Source organism: Crassostrea angulata, chromosome 4, assembly GCF_025612915.1.
Source record: "Crassostrea angulata isolate pt1a10 chromosome 4, ASM2561291v2, whole genome shotgun sequence".
Classification (NCBI taxonomy): Eukaryota; Metazoa; Mollusca; class Bivalvia; order Ostreida; family Ostreidae; genus Magallana; species Magallana angulata.
This window is the reverse complement of record NC_069114.1, coordinates 11,551,005-11,565,144: the sequence shown is the minus strand read 5'-3', so window position 1 is coordinate 11,565,144 and position 14,140 is coordinate 11,551,005. Positions and strand designations below refer to the sequence as shown.

The window sequence follows — 14,140 nt, the reverse complement described above, 5'->3', positions numbered from 1 at the left end:
TTGGTCCATTTGGGTAAATATATGCACCAGCGCAGCTCTAATTTATATATAATCAGGCCATAAATTCAAAATATTTTCAAAAATTAATAGCTTTAAATCCAGTGGATGAAAGAAAAGGAAAGCAAGTCGAACTCGATGAGTGCTAATACCTGTGTTGAATGAATGGTACAGTAGGATATGCGCAAAAAAGTCCCGTCTACTCTTTCCTACCCTATAATTATTGGAATATTAAATCCGATTATAAGAGTCAAATTAAAAATCAAGTACGGATATGTACCTGTTTATCAAAAGTAAAACTACTCATAATTTATCTACAGTGCATCGTTATGGAGCTACACAGAAAGCTTTATATTAATTTGCCGAGCCAAATAAAAAAAAACAACCTGGAAAACGAAGAGAAAACAAAGTGGGGACAGAATAACTGACAAATTAATTAGGACTATATAGCCCCCCCCCCCCTCTTGAAATGTATATACTGAAAACAGATTATTGGCGTACAACATCCGCACACAATTTAAAGAAAATTTCATGTTTTTTTTTTTATCATTTTCGCTAGCTAATGTAAGACATCACAAATACCCCAAGCCCCCTCACGGAAAAGGAAATGCTAGGTGATGAGAGAGAGAGAGAGAGAGAGAAAGAGAGAGAGAGAGAGAGAGAGAGAGAGAGAGAGAGAGAGTCGATGTAAATCACAGGTGCGCTAACACCGTTAAAATTAAAGCTTGCTAGTTGGTCTGCCCTACCCTAGCTACCTCCTCTCTTTTCTCGTTTTAGAAGCTTAATTATTGTCTATATATGCTTGTAACAAATCAAATCAATTTCAAATTCTAAATCGAACTGAATTTGACACTACAAAACTCTCTCTGTGCCTGTCTGTCTGTCTGTCTGTCTGTCTGTCTGTCTGTCTGTCTGTCTCTCTCTCTCTCTCTCTCTCTCTCTCTCTCTCTCTCTCTCTCTCTCTCTCTCTCTCTCTCATATCGACAATGGCATTGCCATACCCTACAATACACTATTCTTATCTGGATTTTTGTCTTTGAGGTTGTAAATCATTATATCTTCTATGGTTTAAAACTTTATCATAACCTATATTTTGACATGTCGATTATTTTTTTTAGTTTCGTTTCATAGCTAAAACATTTAGATTAAACAGATCTTTCTTCGCGAGTCGATTTTTACACAGTTGGGGCGAATACACTTCGGGTTAAAATTGTTCGGGGGGAAATACATACAGGGCAAACAAAACCACTTAGATTCGCAAAGCCAACAGTGTTATTTCTAATTAAATTGTTTATACTGTGTGGGGTTAATTCATCAATGTTAATTTAACCATTTTATAACCACTATATAAGAGCTATTAAGACATTTATTTGTAGGAAAGAGCATGTACGAATGATCTTTATTTAGAACAGTTTGATGTTGCTAGGATACAGGTTTCAGATCCATGATTTGATTGGTTAATTTAGATATTGAATCTCGAATTTCGAATCTCGAATCTCGTATTTCGAATCTCGTATTTCGAATCTCGAATCTCGAATGATCCTTCTCGGCTTTCGTATCTTTCTTTACTAGAGACCTGAAAAGCTTTTGTTTAACTTCCTTTGAGTAATCTTTAATAACAGTATCAACTGATTTCACTGTGACCTTTTCTCCTTCAAGTGTTTCAATCAAATGATTGTTGCAGGCATCTACTTTAGAGTTCTGAGTAAAGCGATGTGGAGCATGGTGTGGATAATTGTCAATTGTTTCTGTTATCATGCATCTTTGAATAACGTTCTTGTCGTCTGATGTTAGTTCATTGTAACGAAGGCAATTAAGCAGTTGAGAAAACTCGATATCATCTTTTTGTCTCATTATTTCATCCAATTCAAATACACAAAAGTGTTCCTTCCAAAGATTGCTAGCAAGAGCTTATGCATTACATTTTAAATCCTGAAAGATCCAGCTGTCCATGACAGATTTGAGTTGAAAAAAATCGTCAACTGCTAAAATATTAATATCACCAAATGGCTTTTGTATGCCTGTCAGAAGTTGCAAACGACTGTCAATTAGAGCCAGTAACCTATTGCCAACCTTTGATATTTCATCAATTATGATTAATTTCAGGTTTCTGAATTTGGTACGAAAAGTATTCAATTCATCGCAGTGTAAACTTTGTTTCATCTGGGTTTTCACCTTCAGTGGGACATAGATATCGATGCAAAGCTTGATAAAGTGCTCTAATCAAAACAGATTTGCCAACACCAGCACCTCCAGATAAAAAAAAATAAATCGGCTCTTTTTCCGTTTTGACCCATTGCAAGACGTGATTGAAAAATTCCCTTTGCTTTACATTTGAACTTTCCACCAATTTCAAATATTCATTCTCTCTCATTCTCACGGAACTTTCTTCTGTAATTTGTCTTGATGGGATGCCAAAATCTGCCCCAATATCATATATCCTTTGTTTAACTAATCTTTCAGGATTAAACGGAACAAAGTTTTCTGATTCAAAAGGTCCTTCAGCTTTGTCTTCTGCCTCTGTTTGCTGAGTATTGGGTTCTAATTCATTAAAAGCATCTGTTAAATCATCATTTGCTATCTGTAATGCTGCATCTAGCAGTTCAGCATTAAACTCATATTGCTAGATTTTTTTAGCCAAAAAAGACTTTCTAAGACTAAATGAATTTTTTAAAGTGTCAGTTTCAGACAACAGATCAACTTCTTCATCTCTCCAGGGCAAAACAGCATTAACTTAACTCTGAAGTAAGTTTCGGGGTATGTTTTGAGACTGAACCGGGCATATCTAATCACTCTAGGTACTTTGCGACGTCTGATGAAAATGCCATTTTTAAGAGTAACAAGTGTATCACTCTAATAAAAGTCAATATCTGACTTATCATTTTAATCATCATTTATCTCTGTTTGATCGAATGTGTTTTCACTTTCTTTTGGAAACACTACATCAAGTTGGGATACATAGTCAGCAAGAATTCGGTGTCAACTTTTCACTATCTGTTTTGATGAGAATTACTCTATCATCAGAGGGACTTGTATTGATAAAAACAACATCTCTTGATGTTTTGTTAGAGGCATTTGCAACACCAGGTATGCAGCTTCTTGTGCTCCGACTTCCACGCTATTGAGGAAATGGTTTCCACTTGTCTTTGTAAGTCAATATTTCTTTCTCTAGCTTCCTTTGCAGCTCTGTTCAGTAAATCACTCATTCCTCTTTGAGATTACTTATATATGAAACAATAAACATTGCACACGCATATGGATCTAAGATAAATTGCATGTCAATGTTTGCTTTCCGAGCATTTAGAACAACATTGTTGTAAGAATTTACTCTCATATCGCATTGCTTTCTTTTTAGAAAAACTGAGTAAAAACTCTCAATGAACACCTGATGCATTTGATGTAATCTTCCTCAGATATTTCTAAAACTGAATCTAATAGTGTCTTGTATGATACATCTCAGCCATTTTTCGACATATCATTTAACTTTTTCTGAATTTTATCATACAATTTCCTGTACGTGTCTACATCAGCATCTAAAGGTTCTAGAATCATAGACTTTTCTAAAGGAGGTAGTGGAAAAACAAATCTGCATACATCTGTTCCTCACTTTTTTGCATGTTTGACGTGTTTGAGATTGTTTATGCTCTTGTAATTCCGTCAAGTCATCATCTTCATTCTTTTCACATTTCAAGTATAGCTGCAGGACTGTAGCTCCCGGTCTGAAAAAAATCGGATGGACGACCTGGGAGCTACAGTGCCTATCATAGGAAAAATCTACAATTTACGGCGCACAAAAAATTGCGCTAGTTTTGGACTTATTTACCTTATTGTCACACAAATTCTGTAAAAAAAAAGAATTAGTACCATTAAATTATTCAGCCAATTTACTACTGATGACGTCACTTTACTTTCCTCAAATTTTCTCTTAAAAATGATAACCGACCTTGGAAAATGAAGTATGTTAATTTACGTCGAGATCGAGAGTCGCCACTTTTAAATGTAAACAAACTTGTACCACTTTAATTATATGGGCTGCTGATGGTGTTTAAAAGAATATCAGAGGCAAGTGAAGTGACGATATCTGTAGTAAAATGACCGAGGAATTTTTTGGGATCAAATATTTGTACAGAATGTGATCGCAAATGAGATTAATCGGTCCAAAACAAGGGCATTTTTTGTGCGCAGTAAATTGTATGTTTTCCTATGGTAGGCACTGTCGGTCGTCTATCTGAATTTTTTCAGACCGGGAACTACAGTCCTGCAGCTAATTTCAAGTAATGATCTACAAAATCCAAAATCTGTTTTTCATCATTTTCTTGATATTTTGGGGCATTTTTAATCCAGACAACCATATGAACATGGGATGATAATGTAATTCTTCTCCGCGTAATTGTCCTCTTATTAAAAATCGTTTATATATTTTACGATAGAACATGTCATGTAGTGTTATATCTTTTTATTTTTTTATTTTCCAAATAAACATATGTATGCCAACTTTTACAATACATTTGATGAACAAGGAAAATCGATTTACCTTTGCCATTATTCCGCCAAAAATATAGTCATTTTAGATTAATTTTTGCTAATTATTTTTATGCCAAGTTGTACAGTTGTAAAAGAGCTAGTAGATATTAAAGATCAAATTCCTAACACAGCAGATAATTGACCGATACTAGGATTCGAATATTTTTAAATATTTTGATGAGTCAGAAACCGGAAAAAAAATATTTTCTTCAATTTAAGCTAAAAAATGGATCCATATCAAGATAAACCCAATTTCTTAATAGCAGTATTGTGGACAGAAATACTATCAGTGCCTTAAATTACTGATTGTTACTGCATTTAAAAATCCTTTATATCATGTTAGCCTCTGGAGTTTCTCAGCAGTTTCAACATGGAGTTGATGAGGAAATGATACATATCATTAACAGTATCATCATAATACTGACAGGTATATTTGATTTTTAAATTTTTTATTAAAAATTACAACTTACTAAAAAAAGGTATATGTTAAAGTGGTAGTTATTTAAGTTTTAATATGTAAGAACCAGCATGAATAATTACTGAATAAATCTTAGCAAAAGCATTTTTTATTTAATTTATGGATATTTGAGAATAAATCTAAATGTTCTTATATATCAGGTTATCCTCCAGTAAATGCAGAGCATGTCTATAACTTGCTGCAGTATATCAATACTTTTCCTCACCCCTACCGCACAATAAGAGAGAATTCAGGAGGTACTCTTCCAATTCCTTTAACAGTCGCAGCAACTCTTCCAGGTTCGTTTTGTAACTTTTATTCCCGTGCTAGAATGATGCTTGATAGCAATATCAAGTCGCTGCGAACTAGTTAATCTGCATGTTATCGCTTGATAAATTAATTGCAAATAAAAAGAATAAAAGTTGGTTTACAGTATTTGCTAAGATTTTGCAAATGAAATAGCGCTTACAAACAAATATTGAATAATTGACATGTAACTAATTACTTTAGGCAACTATATTTTTTTAGTTTAAATTTTAAATGCAGAAATGTAACTTGAATTGAAAATATACTTATTAAATCTAAGAATAACAATGTTAACTGAAAAAGGGGTAATAAAACTAAAGTTCTGTGATACACATGAGAAAAAAGGAAGCAAGTAACATGTATAATCACTTCTTAAATAATTTTTTTAGGTTGGGAAAACGTTGCTCCTCAGCAAATGAATTTTATACATGCCATTTTCAATCACATTCTTGAACAGGATCAAAAGTTGGTCCGCGATCTAATCTTTAGACAACTCGGTAAGTTAATGCAGTGAGTATATCAACAATTAGATCAAAAAGAATTTTGATTTAATTCCCGATTTTATGTGCTCCTTCAAATCGAATGCGCTTTTTTATTTTCATCAATTTATGATCTCAGGCTACCTCTCAACCTTAACCTTTCTATGTTTTATCAGAAAGTTGTGTTTTTACTTTAAACAAAATATAATTAGTTTTTTTTAAAGTTTTTTTTCTGCAGAATCACTTGGTTGATGTTGATATGCTTTGTTACAACGCACTTAGAAAATAACGCTCTTTGATTTTTTTTTCAAAGTGCGTTGATTTTGGGACTAAGTCAACGCCTTTTGAAAAAAAAATCACTTTTTCAAAGTGCGTTGATATCGTCGATATTAACGCACTTTGAAAAAAAAATTGTTCAGGGTTTAGTCAAAATAATTGACTATTTTATATACAACAAATGATTGTTTTTACCTTGTTGAGCTTAATTCTCTGATAAGAGAGATAACTGCTGTAAAAATATTCTCACTTTGTCTCAAATAACTCACAATTTTTAAGGCATGTAGCAACACGGGCGGTACTTGGTCCTATTCTATGCAGGAAGGTGACATTTATTTAAATTTACTTTTACCGGGGGAGGGGAAAAGTTAGAAAAATTTTGCAAAAAAATTACAAAAAACTGATTATATTGATCAAATTTTTATAAGATAATATCTATATACCCTCCCTTTCTCACATTCCTCAATGCATTGTCGTTTTTATTTTTAAAATTATGAAGTAGTGCAGTACATAAACTATACGTGTTTGATGTTTTAGGGCAGAGAATCTTTAGAAAGTATTTTTTTATTTCTCTTTTTATATCTCGTTCACAAAGGAAAATGAATAATATCATTATACTTGGGAAAAACATACTAAAACAATTGCAAACTCTAGACTTATTCATCATCATTTGAAACTAAGATTTCTACTGTTGAAAACTGAATAAGGTTTTACTATTCTGAAAGATTAGATATTGGAAAACAAAATTAAACAGAACATTATCACATTTTATTGATAATATACCAACTACTGGAATATCCTTCATTTGATCCCCTTTTTGTGTTGGAACAAAATGCTCTGGTTTATATTTTTAAAACATTTGAAAACATATGGATCCATTAATAATTTTCAAAATTAAAAAATAAAACTGAAAACTTTTCTGAAAAATTAGGAACTATGATACATGTAATGGCTGATTAAAAGCAGCATTTATTAAAAACTTATACAACAAAGTGCCATTCTGAACTAAAAAGCAGCGCTTTACTATGTTTTGAAAGCCGATTTGACATTGTATGTAACTCTTTTTTATTTTCATAGGCATTAATTTTTTTTAATTTTATGCTCTGAAGGTAAATCTTTGGTTTATGTAATCACTATGTCAATTTTTTTTTTCAAATCATGATTACACACATTATCAATTTTGGAGAAATCTAGCAGCGCTTTATCACTTTTACTGTGTTTCATTGACTATCATGGTATTGACTTTGATGAAAATCAAAACGATTTTTTTAAAGAAATAAATGGTAAAATTGATGGCAGAGGTATATTACACTTTAATGGGCTATATTTCTAAAAAAAAAAATAATCCATTACATGTATCAGCTAACTTAATAAGCGATTTCTCGATTAGAATATTTTCTTTTCTCACAAGCCTACGTAGTTTGACAATTTACACATAAAGAACAACTCGGGATATTTCAATTATTCCAATATGACATAAACTGCATCGCTGAGCAACTGCATTTTCCTTTTTAGGTTATGCAATAAATTGACTTCTTATCCGGAACATTGGGCTATGCGAGCAAATGTACCCACACTCTAATTCTCTTTTTAAGTTTATAATAGTTTAAAGTTTCAGTATGTACATGCAATTTATTTTTTTATAATTGATATTAGAATTTAAAAAGAGGGTTTATGTTGAAACAGGTAAAGATTTTTAATATACCATTGGAGAAATTATTTTTGGCCAGCTCGTTTTTTCAATATCACTGTATTTAATTTAAAGCAAGGCTTACTTCTTTTTCCGATTTTTAACGTTTACTCCAAGTTGCTGAGTATTAAATATGTTTTGGAAGGAAATTAAGGGTTACCGGACACCTTTTTACTGTAAATGATGTACTAGTAATTGACCTGTATCTTTGCTTAACCACCACCCCACTTTATCGAAGAGGGTAAATAAGATTCACTAGTGTCCACAAATCATTATACTATCAACAAATTAGAAAATCAATTTCACAGTTTGCAATTTATACCTATTTTTCAAAGTGAACTTAGTGTCTCGATACTATAAGGAGTTGATATACATTCAAAACGCACTTTGAAAAGTTCAAAGTGGGTTAACTTGGTCTCAAATTTAACGCACTTTGAAAACTGCGTAATTTTTTAAAAGTGCGTTGCCACACAGTTTATTAAGGTTTTTTTTCCATACAATGAACCCCCTTCTATTATAAAAGGTTATAATAATACATGTAACATAATTTTAATTTAGTTTATTTTTGCCACAACAGATATTCATTGATTACTTTTTTTATTTTTAACAACAAGACAATAATAATTAATAACAGTATATCAATATTAATAGACAATAATAATTAAATTGATTTAAGTTGATAAACAACATTGGGTACAAGAGTACAAAAAGTATGAGATGGAATACGAATTTCACTTACTTTCAATTTCATTTTTGCAAATGCAAGCAATGCAGAATGAAATAAACTTTATATTTTCAACAAAGTTATGGAAAGTAATATTATGCGATTTTTTTTATTGACTACGGACACAGTTATGAAACAGAATGCTTACAATAGCATTCTTGATTTTACTAGTCATTTGATTAAAAAACTAGTTCTTGTAAAAATCAAATGATGTTTCAATAGTGTTTTCTATGATCTTCTACAATACACAGCTGGCTCTAATGTATGTTATATTACACCAGTAATACATGTTTGGAATTTTAAACCCATAATGTTATTAAAACAAATATATTTCTTTTGAATAGACTTTAGAAGGGAAACTATTAAGGAAAAAAAAGGTGTAAAATCAAAACTTGGAATATTATATGGTGATGTAATAAAACTTTTATTTTGCAGGTCGTGCTCCCACAGTGCAAGAATTCGCCCAGTTCCTTTTGAACTTCGAAGGTAATGAGCTGGTTGAGTCCCCTCGCAAGACTCTAGGTATTTTGTAGTCATATATAATAATTAAACAATTTAACTTTTTATTTGTATCAACTTACATGCAAATGATACTACAAGCAAAATGAAGCCTCTAGAAGAATATTTTTGGTAAATTGAGGCGTTCATAATTGGTGTTAAGATTAGAAATTATAATTTATAGCAAGGACATGTAGTTACGCTGATATTTTAGAGTTGTGCTTTTAAACAACTTAAAAGATTTACTAGCAACGATAGTAACCATTCGATAAAAAGTAATTAGAATAAAATATTTGTTTACTGGTAATATGAAATAACCTGATATAAATTGAATTAAAAAAAAAACTTGTTTCACTACTTGAAAATCTTTGTTCATGCCTCCTGGAAACTAATTGTAAATTAAAGATATTTTTACATCAATATGCAATTATATACAAAACATTAACTTAACGTAAAATACTGATTTATTGTTATTTTTTTATAATAAAGGACAGACATTTTTCGAAAATCAGGAGCTAAGAGTCACCTTAGAACGTCAACAAAGGGATATGGGATGGTTGAGAGAAATACACAGCTCCTTGGCCAACATAACACAGCTTTTAGGAGATTCAAACACTCGGGCTATGAGAAGAGTAAATGAGCTGGAGACACGATATAGAGACTTACGGAATATTTCAGATGAAGTTCAGCAACAGAATGATAGGCTGCAGCTTGATCATAATTCAATGCAGAGAGAACTTACCAAATGTCATTTTGAGCTGGAAGATGAAAGAAAGGATAAGCAAATGTACCAACTTAGATGGAAAGAGTTAAAGACGGCCAAAGAACAGTTACTGACAGACAGTCAACAGTTACTGACAGACAAACAACAGTTACTGACAGAAAATCAACAGTTACTGACAGACAATCAACAGTTACTCTCAGACAATCAACAGTTACTGACAGAAAATCTACAGTTACTGACAGACAAACAACTGTTTCTGAAAGACAAACAACAGTTACTGAAAGACAAACAGCAGTTACTGACAGACAATTAACAGTTACTGACAGACAAACAACAGTAATGACAGACAAAAAACAGTTACCGACGTACAAGCAGGCGGTTCAAACCACCGATTTTTTATTAATTCTTCTTCTTCTTTTGCTGCTTCTTGCCTTTCTTTTTATTCTTTTTTTTTTTAATTTTGAAACAAGATCTTGCGTAAGCCGTTCCTCTGAGAACCTTTTAAGAAGATTGTTGAATGTAAGATGACACTTTAAAAGACGTTTTTTCCTTATGCCAATAAGTTGCCTTCGCGGATCTACAGTGGATAATATCTCGGAGAAGCTTTATAAGTCTGATTAAGCCAACAAAGTCCAAACCCCGGTGATTGTTTATACATTGCTATTTATTTGTTATCAACATTCGTTTGTTTTAGAATCTGTTTTAGATTTTGCGATTTTTTTCATTGTTTTAAGCGCATAATTTGTTTGTACTCGCATATAATGCATTGCCATGTATATTTATTGTTATTTTTTTCCTGGTTTGGAATAATTGCGTAGAGTTGCATAATTTCATTGTGACCAATTAAGGGGGCTCGATGGTCGTGACCACATTTTTAGACTATATTGATCTCCTTTAGAAGAAGAGATGTATATTAAAATCTACATAAAAATACATTAAAGAACCCAAATTTAAATGGTAAAAATATATACATGTTTCCTTTACTAAATGAATATTTGTAGTGAAACAAATCATATCTGAAAATCTTAAGCAGATCTGACGGTGAATTTGTTGACCCTCCAGCCTCCCTAACAATGCAATATGAGACGTACATAACCTGTTCATCGAAATACTTTGACCTGGTAAAACGTCTTTGACTTTCATAGGGATTGTAGGGATAGCGACGCGGGGGGAGAAATATGGTGAACAATGATTTTTACAAACAGTATTCAACTTTTATACTTTATCAAATTCCCCGCATCTTCTGCTGTCATCATCTGTTCTTTCATTTTCATTTTGCATATTTGTTTAAACCATGTTTATATTGGATAAAGGACGATAGAAATTCAATATTTGGCAGCAAATAATTAAAAAAAAATGTAAAATCTATTCAAGGTAAAAACTACTTGTTTCATCATCACTCCATGCTTATAAAATGCCAAAATTAAGATTTTGTATCATCTGGGCAGAAACATGAATTTTTTTGTTTTAGAATTTGTTGAAAGAGACTCTAATGTCTATTCACTATAAAGTAATCCAACTTATGAATGAACTTTATATCATAGATTTTTACATTCTACCTTTATTTATATCAGAATGATGGGCGATGATTAACTTTAAATGAATGATGAATGTAAAACGTTTCACTGATATTGGTAAAACTCTAGATTGAAATATGTAAAAAATTGTTGAACATGTTTTTGCTTTAAAAATTGTCAATATATATAATGTGTTTTTTATGTTTTCTATGTAAACACTGTTCTATATACTAAAAGTTTAAACATTTCTTGTGATTTTTCCCATCACTTTTTGAACATTATTGAAATGCTTTTTGACTATTTGATTAATGATTATTTTTTTTAATGTTTCATTTTCTTTTGAAAATATATGTAACATTTTTTAAAGAGAGCTGGGCTACATTTCACAAAAGAACTTTCGGCAAAGTCGTGATTATTTACCCATTTTATCATTTATATTATATTATATTTTCCAGCCATAAGAATAACTCATTGATTAGTTGGTGACTAATTAGCATTCATTAATTTCGTCGTAAGTCGTGAGTTCTTTTGTAAATCGCAGCCCTGGACGATTGGGGCCATTTTTTAAAATATATATTCATTGTCTAAGATATATATAAAAGAGTTCTGTATACAGATATAGCAAAATGTTAAAATGTTAAATATTTAGTATATGATTTTTGTTCTTTGTTTATTTACAGGTTATAACTAAACAAACTATTTAGCATCTATACTACTATATTAAAATATTAACTCGATTTGTTGGGCTTTAATATCGATAGATCAGAAGAGCACTGTCTTTTATTTTATATATTTTAAACTTCGTTTTGGTACTTGAAGATTACCATTTATTTATTTTTTGTGTGGATTTTTTGGATTTTAAAAATTTGCACAAGCGCATTACGTTCACGCTGATTCACTGAAGGCTCTTTAGTGTATGTTTCCACAATATCACATTTGGAAAAACTCAGAAACGATAATACAAATACGTGTAAATTTTCATTGGAAATTTGCTTATATATATTCTGTTCATCAAAGAAAATACGGGAGATAACTCTAACACTGCATTTACTAGGAAAAATTCTGATAGCTCCCACTGACAACATGGTGTGTAAATTTGAAGCGAGTAAAAAAGTTAGTGAATAGGTGTCGAATTCTCCAAAAATAGGAATCAGTTTTTTAGACGAGAGGTATTTACAGCCTCAAAATGGTTTGCTATGAATATTTTTTTATTTTTTATGCAACTTCATTAATTTTCTTCAAAATCGTTTCGGAGCGATTCTGCAATTTTCTGCTACATTACGGGTTTATGGGAGGCATTGTAACTGTAGTGAAGGCACAGTATATGGTGTGTCGATGTATCTATTTCGTAAATTTCCGATATCATATGCAATGTCAACCTGTGCACGCACGGGTCAAAGTCTAGTATTTAAAGATAAAAAAGGTCTGATGTTAACATGGTGATCACCCAGCCTCCTTAAAGTGATATAACAACTGAATTATGCTTATCTGAAGAAAATTGTAAGTACATTAAAATGCATGTAAATAAATAGATAGACATAGCATAGTCTCTTTTAAATCTTCACTATTCTTTTCTATGTCATTTATATATTGTAGAATATTTTCCCTCTTTTATGTTTTTTTTTAGATACTTTAACATAATACAAATTATTGTAAGCGACGTGTAGAGTACTGACAAAAGGCATCAAGAACAAAAAAACAAATAATTTAACATAATATAATATTTGTATACAATAATAGTTTTTGATATTTTCAATATCAATCTTTATACACCTGTTTAAAGCATATCGATCGAGGACACATGGTTAGATATATTCTTATTTTCATCAGCCTATTTTAAAAGTAATATTTTCCTTTATCAAAAGGCTGTATCTATTCAAATATAATATAGGAGTAAATTAAATTGCTACATAAATATTATACCAATTTAATCTGGGTGAGACAGTTTAAGCTTTAGAAACTACAAAACGTTTTATATAATCGTGAACCTTTTTAAACGTGTATACATGTAAACGATTTTAGATATCTAATTATTAAATGTATTATTTTCCATGATATGTCCTATCATCAAGAGCAGGTGGCTGCCAAAAGGATACCCCTATTGTACGGATAACTCCTCCTACAGTTTTCAAGATAGGAAGTTGTTCTTTTGCAGATCAATTGTACACATACCAGAGCTGTGCATGTTTCCTGGATTTTGATTTTTTTAAAAATACGAGCTGATTAACCTTCTCATTCACTCGCAGATTATTGCATATAGGGTATCCCTATTGTGCGGATAACGCCTCCTACAGTTTTCAAGATTTCTATGGATGGATTGTGTTAATCAATTCAGGGTTGACAAATGGATTATAAATACTGTTCACACAAAAGAAAACTCGATTTGCAGTCACATTGACTGCTTTTCTCTTGTTTAGACAATGAAATACTGCGTTTCAAACAATATTGAAATTTGTGATCCAATTCCACACGTAAAACTTGATATTTTAAGTTGATATCGCTGATGTATAAGACCGCACATGTTAAAACTGTGGTATAAAATGAATATCTGAGTTTAAATTTTCATTTTTGTTCTGTTTTAGCTTAAAAAATCCTCAGCATAATCACACATCAAGATATAACAAATATCGATTTATTAATCCCGCTTAGAAGATATACCAAAATTTTCTTTCCATCATTAAGGATTGTATTTCTATCATTTATTTGATTCGATTCAATTTTTTTTCACCTATTTCTTTATTTGTATTTATAATTTTAAATGATAAATATATTAAAGAGGGTTTTATTTCAAATACTTTCATTGATTAAAAACTGAAGTAGGAAACGTTTTTACTAGTAAAATGTAAGATATGTGTTGATATAAGCATTTGTACCTAGTATACCCCTAGACGGGTTAAAACGGGTGGGTAACGGGTGAAAACAAAATTAATGATATTTATTTACTGGTT

General features: G+C 31.2%; 1 protein-coding gene across 1 annotated transcript; it reads left to right on the top strand.

The window, feature by feature from the left end:
• Positions 1-5,699: 5,699 nt before the first annotated feature.
• On the top strand, positions 5,700-9,988 carry LOC128179678 (uncharacterized). The gene is made up of 3 exons (XM_052847183.1): positions 5,700-5,781; positions 8,889-8,975; positions 9,441-9,988. Exons 1-3 carry the CDS (start codon positions 5,700-5,702, stop codon positions 9,986-9,988), a joined length of 717 nt encoding a protein of 238 aa, XP_052703143.1.
• The last annotated feature ends 4,152 nt before the right edge of the window (positions 9,989-14,140 follow it).